Source organism: Mus pahari, chromosome 2, assembly GCF_900095145.1.
Source record: "Mus pahari chromosome 2, PAHARI_EIJ_v1.1, whole genome shotgun sequence".
Taxonomy (NCBI): domain Eukaryota; kingdom Metazoa; phylum Chordata; class Mammalia; order Rodentia; family Muridae; genus Mus; species Mus pahari.
Window position 1 is genome coordinate 128,533,130 of NC_034591.1, and position 19,763 is coordinate 128,552,892.

At 45.8% G+C, this 19,763-nt stretch overlaps 1 protein-coding gene across 5 annotated transcripts in view; it reads right to left on the minus strand.

Moving 5' to 3' along the window:
• Nucleotides 1-19,763, minus strand: part of Srgap3 (SLIT-ROBO Rho GTPase activating protein 3) — a 222,170-nt gene that overhangs the window by 66,985 nt on the left and 135,422 nt on the right. For all 5 annotated transcript variants that reach the window (XM_021189294.2, XM_021189288.2, XM_029535698.1 and 2 more), the window contains exon 4: nucleotides 7,792-7,854. In XM_021189294.2, the coding sequence (XP_021044953.1) occupies nucleotides 7,792-7,854 (63 nt within the window). The remainder of the gene's footprint in view (nucleotides 1-7,791; nucleotides 7,855-19,763) is intronic.

Consider the following 19,763-nt stretch of genomic DNA (forward strand, 5'->3'; position numbering starts at 1 on the left):
GAGAGGAAGAAAGAGCAGAGGAAGGAAGAAGTGAGGCAAAGTTCTTCTGCCTCAGAGATAGTGAGTACATTGGAAGGGGTAGGAGAACCACACTTCACTGTGATTAAATATTTATCAAGCATCTTTGTGCCAGGATTACACCTGATATCCTCAAAATAATATAGGACAGATGACAAACAGAGCCTCTGCCCTCAAAGTACATACTGTATTGGTGAGACAGACCATGAAATGATAGTCAAGTCCCCGGACCAGATACACCTGAGCCGCCAATGTTATGTTGGTACTGTGGTGTAAATGGCTCCCAGACTAATGCATCTGAACATTAGTCAGTCCCCAATGTAATCATGTTGAGAGGTGACTATTGCCGGAATGGGTTCGTTATCGTTTTTACCAACAGATTTGATTCCTCTTGTTACTTGTAGTGGACCTTCCTTGGCCTCTGGTTTTCTGTCACAGATGGCACAGTGTGGGAGCACTCACCAGGTGCCAATGCCATGCTCAGGGACCTCCCAGATCTCAGAACCTCACACCAAATAGCTCTAGTTTTTTTTTTTTAACAGATCATCTAGTCTCAGACACTCAGTTACAGTGTCACAAAACAATGAAACAGCCTGCATGCACTGGATTCCTGTCCCTTGCCAATAATGAGTCCCCAAAGGCAGGTTCCTTTCCACCCCAGCTCCCCATATCAGTCCTCATCCCAACTCACCAAGCTTAGGGCAATGCTGACTGGCAGAGCCACAGGCCCCTCTCACAGGCCAGCAGCCTGCCTCCCTGTCCTTTCTCCTCTCTCACCCTTGTGCTCTGTCAAAGGCCATCTCATCTCAGTAGACTTTAAGATGCTAGAGGATTTCATCAGGCGGGCTCACTTCTCGAGTTCCCTCACACCGTGTCCGATCCCCCACAGGGGCGTTCTCTTCAGTGTCTAGTCACATCTCATCATCCACACACATATGAGCAGCAGCCTGCACATCCATGACTGAGTGAGCATCCCAGGCTATGGCCAGAGCCGCGAGGTGAGAGGGCCACCCGGGTGAAAGAACACCCAGACCTCAGCTGGCAGGTGGAGACCTGACAGAGCTACCTCATACATCACATGTTCCCTCATTGGCAGGGTGGCATGAAGGCAGAAATGCAAACAAACAAACACCCTCCAGATGCCTAAACTCTAGTCCTTCATTGCACTGAATGGGGTGACCAAGAATCCAGGCTAGCTGACTGTGTAGGGTCTTCCCTACATCTGGTGGAAGAATTATTTATGTAAGCAACATGATTCCCAATATCCCTAGTGTGCTATGAATGTGTTCAATGCGCTCAGGACCCTTTGGGTACACATGGGAAAGCAACAGACTAACACTGATGCATCTTTAATGCTGGTCTCTGGCTGCAGCCACCCAACGACTGAGTGAGGCTGAGTTCCAGGGCAGTTGCAGAGTGCTTCTTCTCTATCAGGTTGAATTTTGCTGCTCACATTAACTATATGACTTCCTTCCAAAGCCTATCTCTGAAAGTCCAGTTGGCCGTCTGTACCTAGGCTTCCACTTCCTCATGATCAGCCCACTGCATATCAAAAACATCCAGAAACTGTTTACGCCCCTACTCAGCATGGACAGATGTTTTCCTGGTTGCTACCCCCTAAAGAATAGAACATAACAACTGTCTGTCTAGTGTCTACCTACATTGGGCATAATACGTAAGTAAGAGGATTTGAAGGTTGCAGGAGGGTGTGTGTAGATTCTGTGCAAAGGCTGTGCTGTTTTATAAAAGGAACTAAAGTGTTCTCAGGTTTTGGCATCTGCAGGGGTCTTGGAACCAATACCCTGTAATTACTCAGGGACAGCTGTAGTTGACATAGATTTATGTAACCAGTTAATATATTTCCTTTAGAAGTTCCAGGATGGGTGCTTAAGCCTAGGGACTCTGGCACAGGCTCAGCCACTCCCCAGCTGGGTGACCCTGGACTGGCTACCTGACCCCTCTGTCCCTTAGATCCACCAGAATATGGTGGTAATGACGCCTCCTCCTTTCAAAGATCACTGTGAGAACAAAACTGAATCCCAGTACCTCCGGAGCATTCAGGCCAGCACCAAGCCTGCAACCAGCGCTGTGGTGGGGAGGGCGGTGGACAATGACCATGGGGAGAGGCAGTGTGCAGGGACAGTGGCTCCCTCTCCTGGGAACTGGGTGTGTGACGCATATTGGACATATGCACTGATTGGAAAAAAAATAGCTCTGGAAGGAGACCCTACTAACTAGACACTAGCAACGGAGGCAGTGTAGGGGCAGGATACCAGTGCTCACCGGGCACTGGGATCTCCTCTGTAGCCACTGTGCTCCTCATCCATCTCCAGATGAGGAGCTGGAAATACCCATGTGCTCCTGGGAAGAGGAATCAGGGGCTCTCCTAACAGGGCCTCTAAAGCCCGTGCTTTTGCCAGCTTTTCCACTAATTAATTAGAACAGAGATCATTTAAAGAAAAGGAGAAGGGGTGGATTTGGACAAATTAAAGGAAAGTATTAAATGATTTAGGGGGCTCAGTGGCATGTAGAAAGCATGAGGGTTGTATTTAAATGCCATCTAGAAGGCACAGGGGGCTCTTTGGCCAGCCAGCCGAACGTCCTTGGTGAGCTCCAGGCTGGTGAGAGATGCTGTATCAAAAAAGTGGATGGTGCCAGAGGAGTGACACCTGAGGTTGCTTTCTGGCCTCTACATGTGTGCACATGTATGTGCATGCACATATGCATGTACCATCACATGAACACACACACACACACACACACACATAAAAATAAAATAAAAAGAAAGCTATACAGACAGCCTGGGTAGATCTGGGACTAGAAGTCAAATACAGAGCTCCCAGTGGGAAGCCCTCTCTAGTCCCCCATCTTTGAGCAGGGCCACTGGGGAGGGAGGCATCATTACAAATATTTTCCTGGAGGTCCAGAGTGAATTTTATACCCCTGAGCTTGGCACACAATCAAATCAAATTTGACTTTGTACAAGGTATGGCATAGCCATTACTGCAGTTTTTGTGTCTGTCAGTCACTAGCTCCTGCTTGGTGTGGACACCTGAAGCTCTTGTCATTCTGCTCTCAACAAAGAAACAGCGCTCTTCCTGCTGCCTGGGCTTGCAAGGCAGGGCCAGCAGCCAGAGCAGAGCTACTGAACACAAACGAGGGGCTGAAGTGGCCTTCCAGGGTACCAATCAGTTACCAAAACAACAGTTATATCGCATGACCCAGAAATGTAATGAAAACCTAAATGTGATTTTAGCTGAAGTTTGTCATTTGCTTTGTCTCTGTTTCTTTGGAAGGATTCCACCCTGGCCTGCAATCTTATTCTGTATTCTTCTTTACTTCAAATCAATACGTGATCAAAGACTATATTGTAGAGGGCTGATGGAGGTTGGAAAGGGGCGGGGTTAACAGACAGACAATAAAACAATCACCATCATCATTACCTTCTTCAGGGCCTCTAAGCAGACCACTTCTTCCACAGAACATGGAGAAGGAAAAGAATAGGGTTGCCTGCACAGCTCCTTCCTCCCTCATCCATTCCTTAGTTACTACGCCCATGAGGCTAGACTGGGCAACAAGGGAGCTGGGAAGATGTGTATATCTGGGATGTTAAGTAGAAGCTTCTAGCAGTGAAGTCCAAGAGGTTCCCAATGCCCCAAGAAGCTGGGTGGCTGTGACGGCCCGCCAGACATTGCCTAGGCATGGCTTTAGCATTCTGAATACAGGGAAAAAAAGGGAGTTTATTTTTCTATTTCTGGACCCAGGGCTTAACTGTAACTTGCTTTGGGGTATTAGTAAAAGTGGTTACTAGCAAAGGTTTGTGTACTGGGGTCCACTGACTTTGGGTTCCTTTTTCTTAATCATCCAGAAAATTGCCACCACAAGACTGGTTGCAGTTGAACCAGCTCAAATTGCTAATCTACAGACTCACAAGCAAATAACATGGTGGGTTTGAAGCCACTGAATTTGGAGGCAATTTGTTAAGAAACATTTGAGCAAGCCCCAAGCTCAGCTTCACGTTGTCTCCAGCTTGTCTGTATGCTCAGGTCTAACACTCCTTACTGGCCACACACCACTTCCTCATGTCTTTGCTTCAGCCCGCACCATGGGAGCATCAAGGATGGGCAAGATACTGTCAGAGCCCATCTCTAAAATGTTTCAAGTTTTCAGACAACAAAGGTTCTTTGATGCCACAGTGGGAAGCCCTGAATTTGGGGATTAAACTGCATTTCTAAATAACTGTGATCATCCCACAGTGGCTATGGTAATTGCTTCAGGATATCTTCTCATAAATGGGTCCAGATACCAAAAACTTCTATGTATGTTCAAGTCCCTTATCTAAAATGGTAAAGTGAGAATTAAGAACCTACACATGCCCCCCCCCCTACTTCATCATCTTGAGAGTCCTCATAGGACCTAACACAATGTTACACTGCATAAGTGGGCATTCTATCGTGTCATGGGCACTTAAGAAATAACAAGAACTCTACATACATTTGGTATTAGAGATTGTTTTAAAATTTGACTTTTGACCCGAGGTTGGTTGAACATGTATATGTTAGTTAGCTTTTTGCCACAGTGGTACATGCTTGAGAAGATTTAAAGGAGGAAAAATTAATTTTGCTCCATGGCTTCAGAGATTCCATTCCATTCCCCTGCTGTGAGTTTGTGGTGAGTCCGAGCACCATGGGTCAAGAATGTAGGTCAAAGCAAAGTGGCTCACCTCATAGCAACCAGGAAGCAGAGAGACAGACAGGAAGAGGCTAGGGACAAGACACTTTTCAAGGACATGTCCTCAGTGACCTACTTCCTGAAATCAGGCCACTCCATCTCTACCTCCTAATAATATCATCATGTAAAGCTGTATCATCAGATCAAGCTTTTAGCATATGAGCCTTCAGGGGGTATTTCAGATTCATGGATGCAGGACCTATGGATATACAGGGCTACAGTTAGCAATCATGGGGTATTTATTGTTGGAACTGAGGACCCCTCTCCTACATATATACCAAAAGAGGTGGTGAGTATAAAGAGCTTTTCTGGTGACTTTTTTTTTTTTTTTTTGTCAGCTGAACATAACCTACAGTTACCTGGGAAGAGGGAACCTCGACTGAAGAACCACCTTGGTCAGTGAAAAGATCTTCATTGGTGATTGATGTAGGAAGGCCCAGCCCACTGTGGGCAGAGTCATCCCTAGGCAGGTGGGCCTGGGCTGTATAAGAAAGCAAGCTGAGTATGAGCAAGCAAGCAATCTGGAGAGCAAGGCAGTCAAAAGTGGTTCTCTATGGTTTCCACTTCAAGCTCCTACCTTGAGTTTCTGCCCTGACTTCCCTCCATGATGGATTGAGACCTGGAAGTAAGCCAAATAGATCCCCTTCTCCCTAAGTTGCTTTTGGTCAGGTTGTTTTATCACAGTAACTGGAAGCAAATCAGGACAGGCAAAATAAGGTGCCCAGCAGGAGGATGGAGGGAAGGTTAGAGACCTAAGCAGGAGCAGTGAGGTCCTGGGCCTGGAGGTGTGGTGCAGAACTATTGTGGGAAATGTCATCCATACAAAGAGGGACTTACGGAGCATAGGAAAGACCTAGCACAGGTAATGACCAGGGTAGGGAAATCCTCTACAGAATTCTAAGCTGGACAGTCCCATTCATTTACTACTTTTAAACACTCATCACTCACTCCTTTCCTGGGAGAACAGATAACGGCCTATCTCATACCCATTGAGGGTGACATAGTAATGACAGTCATGATCACTGATACACAGACTCTCTAGCAGGCTACATACCCTATCATACTAACCGTGCTTAACATGTGTGACTCCTCAGTGCAAATGGCCCTTTATAGCTGTGATGTCCGCATCCATGGAGTCAACCAACTGATGACTGAGAATATTGGGGAAGAAAGTTTCCACTAAGCATGAACAGACTTCCATTTTCTCAACACTAAATAACCCTGCCGTATCTGCTGTAGTAAGCAATCTGGGGCTGGTTCAAAGTACCTGGGAGGATGTGTGACATGACACCACTTTATACAGGAGACCTGAGGATCCACAGTCCTCAGGTCCATGAGGCTTTCGGGAACCAATCCCTACAGAGACCGTGGGAGAATTTCACTGTTCTTTTCAGTTAAAAATTAGATTTGACCCAGATTCTAACTTCAGAGTGTCTGCCTTCTCTTCACCTCTTTTTTTCTATACTACTAGGGTAAACCTAGGGCATTTGAGAAAGATGGGCAAGAGCTTTATGACTGAACTAAATATATAAGCCTATCTTTACCTTTATTATTCTTATATTTTATATGTTATAGGACATATATAATATAATATATAATGTATATTTTATAGGACAAGCTCTCACTATGTTGTTTAGGCTTTGCTCATACTCTGTAGCCTGGGCAGGCCTCAAACTTGTAGCCCTCCGTCCTCAGCTTCCTAACTAGATGGGACCACAGTTCTGCCTCACTAGGTCCAGCTTTATTTTTAGTTTTGAGCAAAGTTGGAGCACGTTAAGGAGCTCTTTTGGTGTAGGTTTAAGCTCAGGCATTACTGTAATTTCATTGCTGTTGCTGCAGTCAAAGATCCTACAAAAAGCATCATCAGGGCAGAAAGGGTTTGCTGGGCTTACACTTTCAGGTCACAGTCCATTACTGAGGCCAAGTCAAGGCAGGAACTCGGCAGATTGCCACAGTTAAGAGCAGAGAGATGAGCCTCCATATTAACTGCTTGCTTGCACTTATATTTGGCTAGCTTTCTTCTTTTTTAGACAGTTCAGGCTCCAGCCCATGAAATGGTGCCCCCCTCAATGTACTATCTTCTTATATCTAAAACAATCCACCCCAGATATGCCGATAGGCCAACCCGATTTAAATAACACCGTCTTAAGACTCTCTTCCCAGAAGACTCTAAGTCATGTCTAGTTGACTATTAGAAATATCCAATATGAGCTGGGCAGTGGTGGTGAATGCCTTCAATATTAGCACTTGGGAGGCCATCAGTAATAACAAAGAGAACAGGCTTCATACAGCCTACACATGTTTACATGTTCAATTAGGACTTTTTGTAAAGAACCTTTATGTACGTCGAGCATAACAATTCTATCTGGTATTTCACCTGAAGGACCTATCCTGCACTGTACCCTAAGGCTGTCTACGAGGCTCTCCACAGTTCTCACCAAGAAGCCAACGTGGTTTCTTGCCCTGGAGCCTAGGCAGTGTCTCCGTCCCACGCCCATCCCCAGTTGTATTGCCCATCTCTAGTGTAGTTAGGCTTTGACTTCAAAGAAGGCAGCCGGGTCAGCTACGACCTAAACTGTGATGTTCTCCACTGGAAACAGTCAGGCGTGCTCACCATATCACTTCAGGGTATTCTCAGAGCAGGGGCAAGGACAAAGGGATCTAAACAAGCTCTGTGCCCTCCTAAGGTGGCAGTCACTGAAGAGCACTCACTGCCTGGAGTCTATGGCACCTGGTACCCAAGTCCATATCCCTGCCCTCTGGAGACTCCACACCCGTGTTCCTCACCTCCACTGAAGGACCTTTGTGCTCATGAGTGACAACACATCCTGTATCTGGCAGATCACATTACTCTCTCACACACTGTAACTTACTAACCATGCCCAGGACCCATCCCAAACAGAAGGAATCAGGAGTTGAGGTAATGAGTCGTTAAAAACTTTCATGATGACCCACTGTCCATCCAAATTCTGTCCTGCCTCTCTCTCTCAAGCTAAATACAAGAGACCCAAACAAGTAGCAATGGTTCTGGGTAGAACTTACTGTGTAGAGCTCATTGGTGACCTTCAGCAGCTCCTCATGCATCTGCAGGCCAATCTCTTTGCTCTGGAATATGGAAGAACAAATGTCAGCCCATAGAAATGGTCTGGTTGTCCCATCAAACTCAAATTACCAAAAAGTGACACACACACACACACACACACACACACACACACTCCCAGCACCTTGATTTAAAGTATGGGGTAATGGTTTCCTGGGCTGCCAAGATGAAACTCTGTAGACATTTGATTATTTCTTCTCCTCAATCCACAGCCTACTTTCAAACTACCCAATCCTTTACAGTTTGGAGCAGGAACTGGGTGTTCACTCCCAATAATCCAGCTCTCCCTACGTCCTAATAGAAGCACGCATTGGTCTGCATTTGTCTCTCCAGCTCAGTTCTTCCAGCTTCATCCCATCTTAACTGTAAACCATGGCTTGTTCTGGGCTGACTTAATGAGCTAGAAAAACAGGACTTGTGTGATATAGGAGAAGGTTCTAGCCCTTCTACCAACTGTGAGCAAGACTCCATATAGCCCAAGTTGGTACCTGTAGGCATCTAGAGATAGAAAGAGGATGTTGTCTTAGGAGGACAGAGTAAAAGGAACCTGGTTCCCTTCCTTACTATCCAAGTACTGTTTAATCCAGAGATCAGAACTAGCCTCTAGTCTCCATCTACTTCAGCGGCTTAATTGCTTAAGGCATGTTAATGTGCATTCTCCTGCTACTTGTAGCCAGAGCATCCTAATGAACACAACCTCATCTTCCATCCCCAGTCCCTAGAATAAGACACCCTCACTATAGACATGGGGTTCTAAAGCTACCCATTTTTGCCTAGGCCGGGGTCATATCATGGAGGCTGACGGGGCTCTGACTTCATTCAGAGCAGAACTGGGAGCCATTGAAGGCTTTTGAATAGGAGAATATGATGCTCAGGGCCACGCCTCAGACACAGGAACTTATACACAGAGCCTGAACCGGTGGGGCTGGAGGCATGTTCTTGTATTTCCTCAAGAGAACTGTAAACCACCGTATGGGACTTGCTGAGTCGTAGCTCATTAACTCCTGGGCATCTCCCCCGAACAGCCACAGAGTTGATGTCTGGCAAGCAGCCTTCAAAGCTTTTTTGTTTGTTTGTTTTTTGTTTTTTTGTCTTTGTTTTTTTGTCTTTGTTTTTTTATGGATGAAGTTGGTTAAGGAAGGGAAGTATTCCCAATTACAGTTCCAAATACTACTGAGTAACGAACTCAAACCAAACATTCCACCAGGGACAGGAGGCCAAAACCAAGACAATTTTCAACAGGCCACCACACCCAGACCTTGGGGACCCAGTAACAACTGACCGTGGCGCTCCACATTTTTTGCATTATTTTCATGCCTGCAAAGGACACTGGATGGAAGTCACTTCCTTCACACACAAGGTTGGACCAAAGAAGATCCAACCATCTCCACGGCCTTGCCTTTCTGACAAACTAACGGTAAACTGAGGCTAGCTAGTCACAAGGGCCAGCCACCGTAAAGCAGGTGTCCCTAGCCTCCCTTTTCTCAACAGCTAACCCCAGTTAAACTCCCTTAGGGACAACTAACTCTTTGTCTGGGGCACCATCCTATGAATGGACAGCAGGGTGTTTGGTAGCCTACCTGCCTCTTCTTAGTAGTAATCTCTACCTTTGGCCGGAAGTTGTAACCATCACAGTCATTTCTAGATATTGCTTAATGTCGTGGAGGGTTTAAACTATTCCTGAGCAAAGTACTGTCATAGGCAAGGCCTCCAGGCTGCAGCCCCTCTGGCCTGCAGGAATCACTTGGTGATTCTAGAAAGTCTGAGCACTATCCCAGCATTTAACAATCAAGATATTTCCCTTATAGGCCCTAATTTTCAGCTACTCTAGGAAGACTGCATGGCCCAGTATTCCAAACACTGTGTCAACTATGGAAGTCTCATGCTCTCCGGCTGGCCACAGGGCCCAGGGCCTCACAGAAGTGTCCCCATTTATGATTCCGAAACCAGGAGTCATTTTAGAGAGGAGCGGCCATCTGTAGTACCTCTGGGTGCTCATAAAGATGGCATCTGCTGGGCCCGGACACCTGGCGTGGAAATGGGCCTTTCGTCCAGCACCCATTCCTCTCAGGCACATCCACCTTACAGCTGTGGGCTCCATACACACCAGGACAACCATGAATCCAACTCAGGTCAGAAATGGAAACTTACTCAGAACATTATGAGATCTCTGGTTGGATTTTTTTCTTTCTGTAACTCAACCGTGCAGTTCTCAGTCCTGAATTCTGTACACATTGTGTGACAGTCCCCAATGGTAGGAGCTTCTGAAGAACATAGTTGCTGAAACACAGCCTTGTGACTACTCAGCAGACCCCAGCACCATGACCCACGTGGCTTCATGGCACTCTGAGCCGGTGCTTGGGACGATGACATCTCTTCCAGTTCGTCCCTAGCTTTGGATCCACTCACACATGCATGCAATATTTAGTAGAGAACTGTCTCTACCAAGCACTGTAGAAAAAGCTGACCAGCAAAACCCTGCTCATGAAACATCTTCCACTTGTTCAATACTGTTCAAAGTCCCTTCTGTGCACTAATGTAAACCTTTAAAGTGGCTACTGCTGTCACTCTCTTTTGACACATGGGCAGAGCTAGAGATTCAAAGGACTGAGCACCTTGCTCAAGACGGCAGAACTAGAGAGTAACAGAGCCTGCAATCAGCGTTAGGTTGGTCTGGCTCAAAAGCCTGCCCTGTCTCTTCCAGGCCCAGCGCAACAGACAGTCGCACAGAAGAGAAACAGCCACTGCCAAGCCGCAATGGACAGGGTCCAGGCCACAGGCGGGCGGGAAGGAGGCCAATCCCACAGGACACGCCTGTTTTTCTGATGTACCACCTCCGCATCTGATCAGGTATCTCCTCCCAGCCCCCAGCCCCCCGCCCCCCAACCTTTTCCCATCCCCACCAAAGAAAGTCTGCTCCCCTTTGTTTCAATTGCCCAACTAGAGACACTTGGGCTTCAATGGTCATGGCTTGCTTCTCCATTCCTCCTTCGAAGAGAACATGAGATGCAGGTGGGACCAGCCCTAGACCTGGCTGATCCATCAGACTGTGGCTGTGACACAGTGACCTGGAGGTTTGTCTCGGGGACTGGATCACAGAGAGAATTGTGACCCAGGCTGAAGCAAGAAGCTTTGTTCCTTGGGGGGATTTCTTGTAAAAGGTTGACCATAAAGATTTGCGTACAAAGGGGCTCTATAAATGCCCTAGGATGCTCGCATGGATGCAGCTTAAAGTTAAAGAATAAAAGGTGGCCATTTTTATCCTTCTTTGTCAAAACAAACAACCATGAATTTGCATCAAGTGTGATGAAATGGCAAAGTTTCTCTTGTAATGACACAGTTCCTGAATGAAATCAATGCCATGGGTGATTTGCTTTAGTTTTAATGCAGGGCTATTTATGCTTTTCAGGGGAAACTCTTAATACTGCAGACCTGAGATGTGGCTCAGAGGTAGACTGAGTACTGAGTATGCCCAGGGCCTGGGTTCGGTCTCTCCAGTACCACACCCTAAAATACTCCCCCCTCAATAACAACAAAAGTCCTACTTTAATATAGATCTTAGGGGGTTATGAGCTAGATTTTAAAAGGTCAATTCTTTAGGAGTCTGTCCATATTCCCATCAAGCTAACTCTGAGTTGGGCCATTTCTAACACTAATGTCATCTCTACGTCTCCTACCTTTGGAGTGTTCATCCACTCCCAAACTCTGCTGAAACCTAACCCTCAAACCCGTGTGGTAATAATAGGGAAGGCATTTAGGATTCGTTAAGGTTAGGAGGATTGGCCGCCATACAGGATTGGGGGCTTTGTCCAAGAGAGATCAGAGGTTGTACCACCTACTCTGTTTTCCCACGTGATCTTTGCACAACCTTGGGCTCTGCAGCATCCCTACCAGCAAGAAGGCCTTTGTTAGTTACAGCCAGCTTCATCCTTGGCCTTCCAGCCTTCAGAACTGTGATGAGAGGAAACTTGAACTCTTCATAACTTACTTGCTCTGTATCATTCAGTTATAGCAACACAACGCTAGGACAGTATCTAAAAATAGCACTGTCTCATGATGTCGAGGCAGGTCTCACCTAGACCCCAAAGGTAAAAATCACATGCTCTCTTTCATGTGCAGATCCTAGCTTCGAATCTTTCGTTGTATGTGTTTCATATATGTGAAAGCCAGGACACTAGAAACAGGCCCCTGGACGTGAATGGATGCTTCATGGATGAGGAAATGGTGAAATACTGGTTAAATGAAGGGAAGGAAGAAGAACATTAGGAGGTCCAAGGGGAGGTTCAAGTGTGGAGATGGATGAGGGATGAGAAAACAGGGCATCGGCTAAAGGCTTAACCAAAATGAAGGGTGCATGAAAAACTGTATGGAAAACTACAATCTTATAACATAAGGAAAAATTCAATTAGTTTAGATGAGAGAATACAGAGGTCATGAAGGGAGACAGGAGAAATGCCTGAGGAAAAGATTTGACTGTGGAGAGAGAGATTAAGGAGAGGAGAGCCTAGGAGTTAGCCAAAATTAAACATACATAGCGTCCCCCACCAAAGCCCTCCATTTGTTTAAAGGAGTTTGAACACAAGGACCCTGCGTGGGTGGACAATGCTGCTTCCAGAATATATGGGTTATTAAAATGAACAGTCCAGTGCCAGTCCAGAGAAGTAGTATGGGCTACTTGTCCACAAGTTATTAGTGAAGAAGGCCCCAAGGCCTCCCAAGCAACACATGCTATTGCTATTGCTCCTGGTTGTCTGCCATAACTATGTGGGAAGATCATAATGATGAAGACATCATTCACTTTAGAAGCCAGACATAGAGAAATCAACCTCAAACTGAGCAGAAAACTCTCTCCCTGCTGCTAGGTTACATAGTAACAGAAGGTGCTGTGTAGGATCTTGGGGGGATAAGTCAGTGGTCTTACTTAGCACTGGACACTGCATGCCATAATACTGAGCTGCTGGAAATCGGTGTTCACCAATACAATAGGGGTATGACTGTTACAGGAGTATGATGGTTACAGGGGTAAAGCAACTGTCCTCTGACTGAATGTGAGACCAGCTCCATAGGAGGGATTTTGTACCTGGTTCTGTGTCAAAGGCCCATGACAGAGGAGATTCCAGACCCTAAGGAATACCCCCTACTGTTACTTTGTTAAATGATCATGCTGTCTAGCTGCATTCTAAATATCTATGTTTATATCTGTTTATTGCTGCTCTCAATTTTGGTCATGGGAACTTCTTTTCACAGTGGGTTAATGCAGAGACTGGTCAAATGCTGGTCAAAGCACCAAGTATAAGTAACTCTGAGTGCTCTCCTATGGGTGAGTCACCTCTGTCAGTCTCCCACCATCCGAGGCTCAGGAGACTTCACAGAAGGAAGGGCAGAAAGAACGGGGAAGAAAGCTGTGGCAGGCAGACTTCTAGATATGGCGTGTTTTCTGTACACAGCACCTAACAGAAGCTGTCGCCAGCATAAGACCATCACAAGATTAAGTCAGTCAGGGTTCCAACATGGCCGAGGGAGGAGGCACTCAGGCCCCACCCTTCCATAAGGAGCTCTATTGGCCAGTGATAGCTACTGAGAGAAGGGGGAGAGCCACACTCCTTTGGGGACCATTGGTAGGTTGTGCATGCGCCACTGGATGGCTGCCTCCCGATGTGTGTATGAGCAGCATTAATAGGGTTCAATGGGTTATTAATAACAGTTTATTTAAAAGACAGGAAGTTGGGAAGAATATGGGTGGCAGTGTAATAGGAGGAGTTGGAGGGAGGTAGTATTGGATGCATAGAAGCAATAAACACTATACTTATGAAAACCTTTCAAGAATAAAAGTATTTTTTAAAAAAACAAATAAAAACTAAAACTGTCCTAAAATGTTGGGCTGGGAGCTCAGAGGATGGCTCAGAAGGTAAGGCACTCACTATGAAACCTAACAACAAGACTCGTCATCTGGAATCCACATGTGGGACGGGGTTGCCAACTCCTGCTAGCTGTCCTCTGGTCTCCACATGTGTGCGCATGCGTGCGTGCGTGTGCGCACACACACAGAGTGGTCAATCAATCAAACAATGTTGAAACGTTTTAAATGTTGATTTAATTAACAAGGCTCCTCCCTTCATCTTCCATTCTAAATAGCTCTTTAGAACGCTCTGGGTCAGGAATAACCTCTCCTGCCTCTCAGTCATCTGAGGCCCTCCCCACCAATCCCTGCAATCACTAGGCCTGTCTCTCTTCCCTCACCTTTGTTTGAATAGATGCCCTCATGCTGGGTCACAATCCAGGGCCATTCCCTAGTCCTGCTAATACTGAGGCTCCAAATAAATGAAAGTAAATAAATATAATGAAGTAGCAAACCCCACCTCCCTTTCAGTCCTAGGTCCTGACACACCCTTCTACTGTCTTCCGTGCTCTGGCTTGTTTGCCTATCGAATCACTTAAGACTCATGGGGGCTCCATATTCAGATGCCTGGTGCATGTGAGCACTGATCAATGCCCAGCACGGCTGTGTTCTTCATGTCCAGAGCAAAGGCTTAAAGATGTGTCCCAGGGGGGTGTGGACCTATCTGCTCCTCCTGCAAAGTCGATGCACCCGGAACTCATCGGCTCTGACCAATAGACAGCTAGCTCCTCCTAGATGGGTCTTAAGTCACCAATAGCAAGGCTCTCTATGGTGCTGCCTCATCCCCTTCCCTCAGAACACCTTCCTCAGTCTGCCCACCTTCCACCCTGACCTTAGATAGTCTTCTTCTAGCTCTACTAGGTTCTTCTCCCTGTGCTTTGGCTGCTTCTTTCCTCAGAACTAATGCATGTCTCCTGCTGCTGCAGATGCAAATGGAACCATTCCTGCTTAAGCAGCAAACCCTCCTCCCCTTCTAACTCTGCAGTGGCTCTCAGTATCTCCTGGGGACAGTTTTGACTCAGAAAGCTTCCTTTTCAGAGCTGCTAAACTACCTGGCCCGAGGACACCCCAGGATTCTTCACAGATGTGCTCTGAACATGCAAAGGTCCCATAGGCTTGTGGAGTGGAGCTTGCTCCCCAGCTGGTGACACTCTCAGGGAAGGTTGTGAAGCCCAAGGAGGCAGGACCTTGCAGGAGGAAGCAGGTCGCTTGGAGAGGGTCCTGAGGTGGTATAAACTAGCCCTGCTTGCTGCCCTCTCTCCGCTTCCTAAGTCTGGTGCAGTGTGAGTAACTGCCTTACACTCCTGACACCATGGTGTCCCCACTCTGACAGAATGTATTCCATCTCAAACTGTAAGCTAAAATAAACCCCTCTTCTCCAAGTGGCTTCTTGCTGGGTATTTGGTCACAGCAATGAGAAAGTAACTAACGTAGCTATGGAACAGTGACTGACATAGTCAGGATGGAAGTTTCTGGATCTCTGGTACTGCTACTACTAGTAGTAACCGCATTGAGCATATGCCTGCTATTATCATTCATAACAGTGTTTAGTGCTATTACTACGAATGGCACATATCATTGAAGATAATGGCAGCATTAGCTACTGTTTCTGGGCCACATGGTGCATGCTGAGCACCACGCTAACTGCTTGCTGAGATGCCTGTGTGAGCCATTTGGGGGAGGCATCCCCACTTTGAAGATCATGATGCAGACACCCAATAAAGGGACATCATTGTCCCACTGTTACTAGGACAGTAATTGTGCTGTTCTCAGACTTTCCATTCTATTGCCTCTGTGAGAAAGTCCTTCTTTTTTCTTTTCTGGTCTTTGTTGTTGTTATGGTGGTGGTGGTGGTGGTGGTGGTGGTGGTGGCGGTAGCGGTGGTGGCAGTGGTGGTGGCAGTGTTTGGAAACACTTAAAAATAACCCTCATACCCGGATGTCCCTATGCCTTGTTCTAGAAAGCATGCTGATATTCACAAGGCTCTGCTTCTGATCATTGTAAATACTAGATAACATCAAGTCCTCCATACCATCTTGTAGAATCCATCACCATTGGTGACTAACTCCCTACCCAACCCCTGGCTTTCCTGCAAGTAGAGGTGGTGTAGAAAGTCTCTCCCTCTCCACTATAGTTTCAAGCCTATGGATGCTCTTGGGCTTATATGCCCCATTGGAAACACTGTCAATCATTTGCTACCACTAAGTCACTGACCCAAGGCATTTCTTTAACTTCCCACCACTTTACAGCAGGATCTTCTGCTATGTTTGCTTTGTTTGTGGAGGTTTGGGGGGGGGGGGATGAGAATTGTATTGGCATTTCAAAAATGCCTGTATTCATGTGTGTCCCATCTATTCACCACGTTTCACCCATCCATCTACCTGTCCATCCACCCATCCACCCATCCATCAACCTATTCAACCACACATCCAGTCTCCTATCTAACCATCCATCCACCTTTCCATCCATCCATCCATCCATCCATCCATCCATCCATAATCTACTCACCCACCCATTCATTCAACTACCTATCCACCCATACATTCACCTACCCACCTAGGCACCTACACATCCATTCATCGACCAGTCCATTTGTCTGCTCATATGTATATCCATGCATCCATCGATACACCCATACACCTACCTATCCATCCATCCATCCATCCATCCATCCATCCATCCATCTTCCCACTTATCTACATATCAGTTCATTCACCTATCCATCTATGCACCCACTGACCTAGACATCCATCTACCTACCCACCTACACTACCACTCTCCCACTTATCCATTCATCAGTCCTTCTGCTCACCTACATATCCACTCTTTTATTCGTCTACTCATTCAACTTCCCATCTTCTCATCCTTCCTCCCTTTCCATTCCATTTTCATATCACCTTTCCTAATCTATCCCTGAGAATACTCTATCACTACTGTGCATTTAAGAAACTGTGTGTGCCATCAAACCCAGACACTATTGTGAATGACAAGAGCTTGCTGACAGGACCCTGATATAGCTGTCTCCTGAGAGGCTCTGTCAGAGCCAGGCAAATACAAAAGTGAATGCTCACAGCCATCCATTGGACAGAGCACAGGGTCCCCAATGAAGGAACTAGAGAAAGTACCCAAGGAGCTGAAGGGGTTTGCAGCCCCATAGGAGGAACAACAATATGAACTAACCAGTATCCCCAGAGCTCCCTGGAAACTAAACCACCAACCAAAGAAAACACATGGTGGGACTCATGGCTCTAGCTGCATATGTAGCAGAGGGTGGCCTAGTCGGTCATCAATGGGAGGAGAGGCCCTTGGTCCTGTGAAGGTTCTATGCCTCAGTGTAGGGGAATGTCAGGGCTAGGAAGCAGGAGTGGGTGGGTTGGTGAGCAGGGGGAGGGGGAAGGGAATAGGGTGTTATCGGAGGGGAAACTAGGAAAGGGGATAACATTTGAAATGTAAATAAAGAAAATATCTAATAAAAGGAAAAAGGAAAAAAGGAAATGTGTGTAACAGCGTGTAGCTTCCCTGCCTTGGTTCGGCATTTCTGCCTTCAAAGATATCAAGTGCATGTGTAAAATTAGTCACCTTTCATCATGACTCTGAGCACTTCACTAGTGAGATAGATAGACTCCTTGAATGAATGAAGCTCAGTCACGAATGTTCAGTGGGTCTTTGGTGTGTAGAAAACACAGCCCAAGCCCTCTATCTGACACTGAGGATCCTTTCTGACCCAGCTTGCCTCAACTGACTTTCATCCTCACTATAAACTCTCCAATATTTAAGACAGAAAAAAAGCAAAGAAGACATTGCTTAAGTTTAATAATTTTTAAGATTTGGAGCTACTTTTTTTTTCTTTGAAACTACTTTAGAAAGTGAAATGTTAGACAACTGTTCTTGCATCCTTCCTCCCTGCTCATTTCCCAGTGACTGTTCCACAGCTGGTGTGTGCTCCCACAGGTCCACAGCCATCTAGACTCATTCCAGACAGGGACCTAAAAAAACATGAGCAATATACATTTTTCACGGGGCGGTGGTGTGTGTGTGTGTGTGTGTGTGTGTGTGTGTGTGTGTGTGTGTATGTGTATGTGTATGTGTGTGTCTACATCTTACTGAAATGCTGCTCTGTATCTGAGGGAGAGACTGTTGAGACTGGTTCTCTATAACTCACGGTGGCCTCAAACTTAAAAATTCCTCCTGTTCAATCCTCTCGAGTACTCAGACCATAGACATGCACCACATTGCCGGGGAAAAATATCATCCCTGACCCTCCTCCTCCGGCTCACCATCACATCTGCAAATCTTACACAAATTGATATTAACAGATGTAGAACCTTGATCGTAATTATTAGTACTGTTCTAGCATGTGACTGCCATAGCTACACAATTAACCATTCGCTTAATGGGTGTCAGATCTCCTGGTGCTGGAGTTAAAAAGGGTCATGAGCCACCACGTGGGTGCTGAGAACCAAACCCAGGTGCTCTGCAAGAGCAGCCAGTACTCTTAATCTTTGAATCTCTCCAACTCACAGAGCAGATGCTTAACAAGAAATTACCTAGACCTGGGTGAACGGTGTACATGTCTGTGGAGCATTGTCTTAATTTTTCACTGCCCTATGGGCAGCACATTCCCTAGGAGGGACCTGAACTGTGTAAAAGAGCAAAGGAATCCAGACCAGGATAAACAAGCTGGCAGCAGGGGTCCCCCATCTTCTCTCTGTTCTTGACTGTAATGTGGCTGGGGGTTCCTGCCTTGATTTCCCTGAAACAACTGTTGTTGCCTACAATTGTGAGCCAAATATTAAACTGTTTATTTAAAAAAAAACTCCATAAAAAGGAGTATGTGTACAGATGGCTTAGGGCATCTTCGGATTATTCTTAAAGTGGAATTGCTAGGTTGTAGTCTGTAATTCTTCTTCTATTAATACTAGACCATTTACTTCCTCCAAGGATACTGGACAGTTTGTATTCCTATGACAATCCCTGACATGCTATAAACTGGTCTCCTCCAGGGACTTTGTCAATCCACCTGGCACCAAGTTGTGTTCCAAGCGTCTACTGATTATCAGTGTGAGGAACCTTTCTCACTTGTTAGTACTGCAGTTACACTGTTTGTAACCTGAGCACTTGTATCCCTTACCCATGTTCCTATTGGGCTAGTTTTTACTCCTTCCTTATGGATTTGTAAAAATTGATTTTATTTTCTGGGTATTAAAATTTTATTAATTCTGTGAAGACCAAATATCTTCTCCTTATCTCAAATGTATTTTGTCTATCAATCTATTAATTTGTTTGTTGTTGTAGGGTTTGTTGTTTTGTATATATATATATATATATATATATATATATATATATATAGGCTAGGCATGGTAGTTTGTACCTTTAATCCCAGCCTTGGGAGGTAGAGGCAAGCAGATTTCTGTGAGTTCAAGGCTGACCCACTTTGTGTTGCAAGCTCCAGGCCAGCCAAGGATACATGATGAGACCCTGCCTCAAAAGCAAAACAAAAAATATTTTAAACAAGAGGAAGAAACCCATGGATTTGAATATTATGAGAAATGAAAGAATTACAATGGGAACTATGAAATATGTATATCTGAATGGCAATGACAGACCATTACCAACACTCCTGGGATGTGGCTAATTTGTGCATCAAGGACATTAATCTGCACTCACTCCTCTCTCCTCACATATGCATCTTAATGACACTTCCAAACTGAATCAGCTTGGCACACAGGAACATTCCTAACATGCACACATTAATCTTATGAGCAGCCATGAAGCAGGGAGCAGGATTTGCTAGCGGTGCTGGTAAACCATCTTCATCAGGCTGTGGGGGTCTTTAGTGGTCCCAGTCTCCCCATTATTTTCTTAAATGGTGAGAAGTTAGAAGTCAAGGGTACCTCTTTCTTCCATGTTGTACAGGCTAGAAGTCCTAGTCAAAGTCATAGGTAAAGGAAGGAAGGAAGGAAGGAAGGAAGGAAGGAAGGAAGGAAGGAAGGAAGGAAGGAAGGGAGAAAAGAA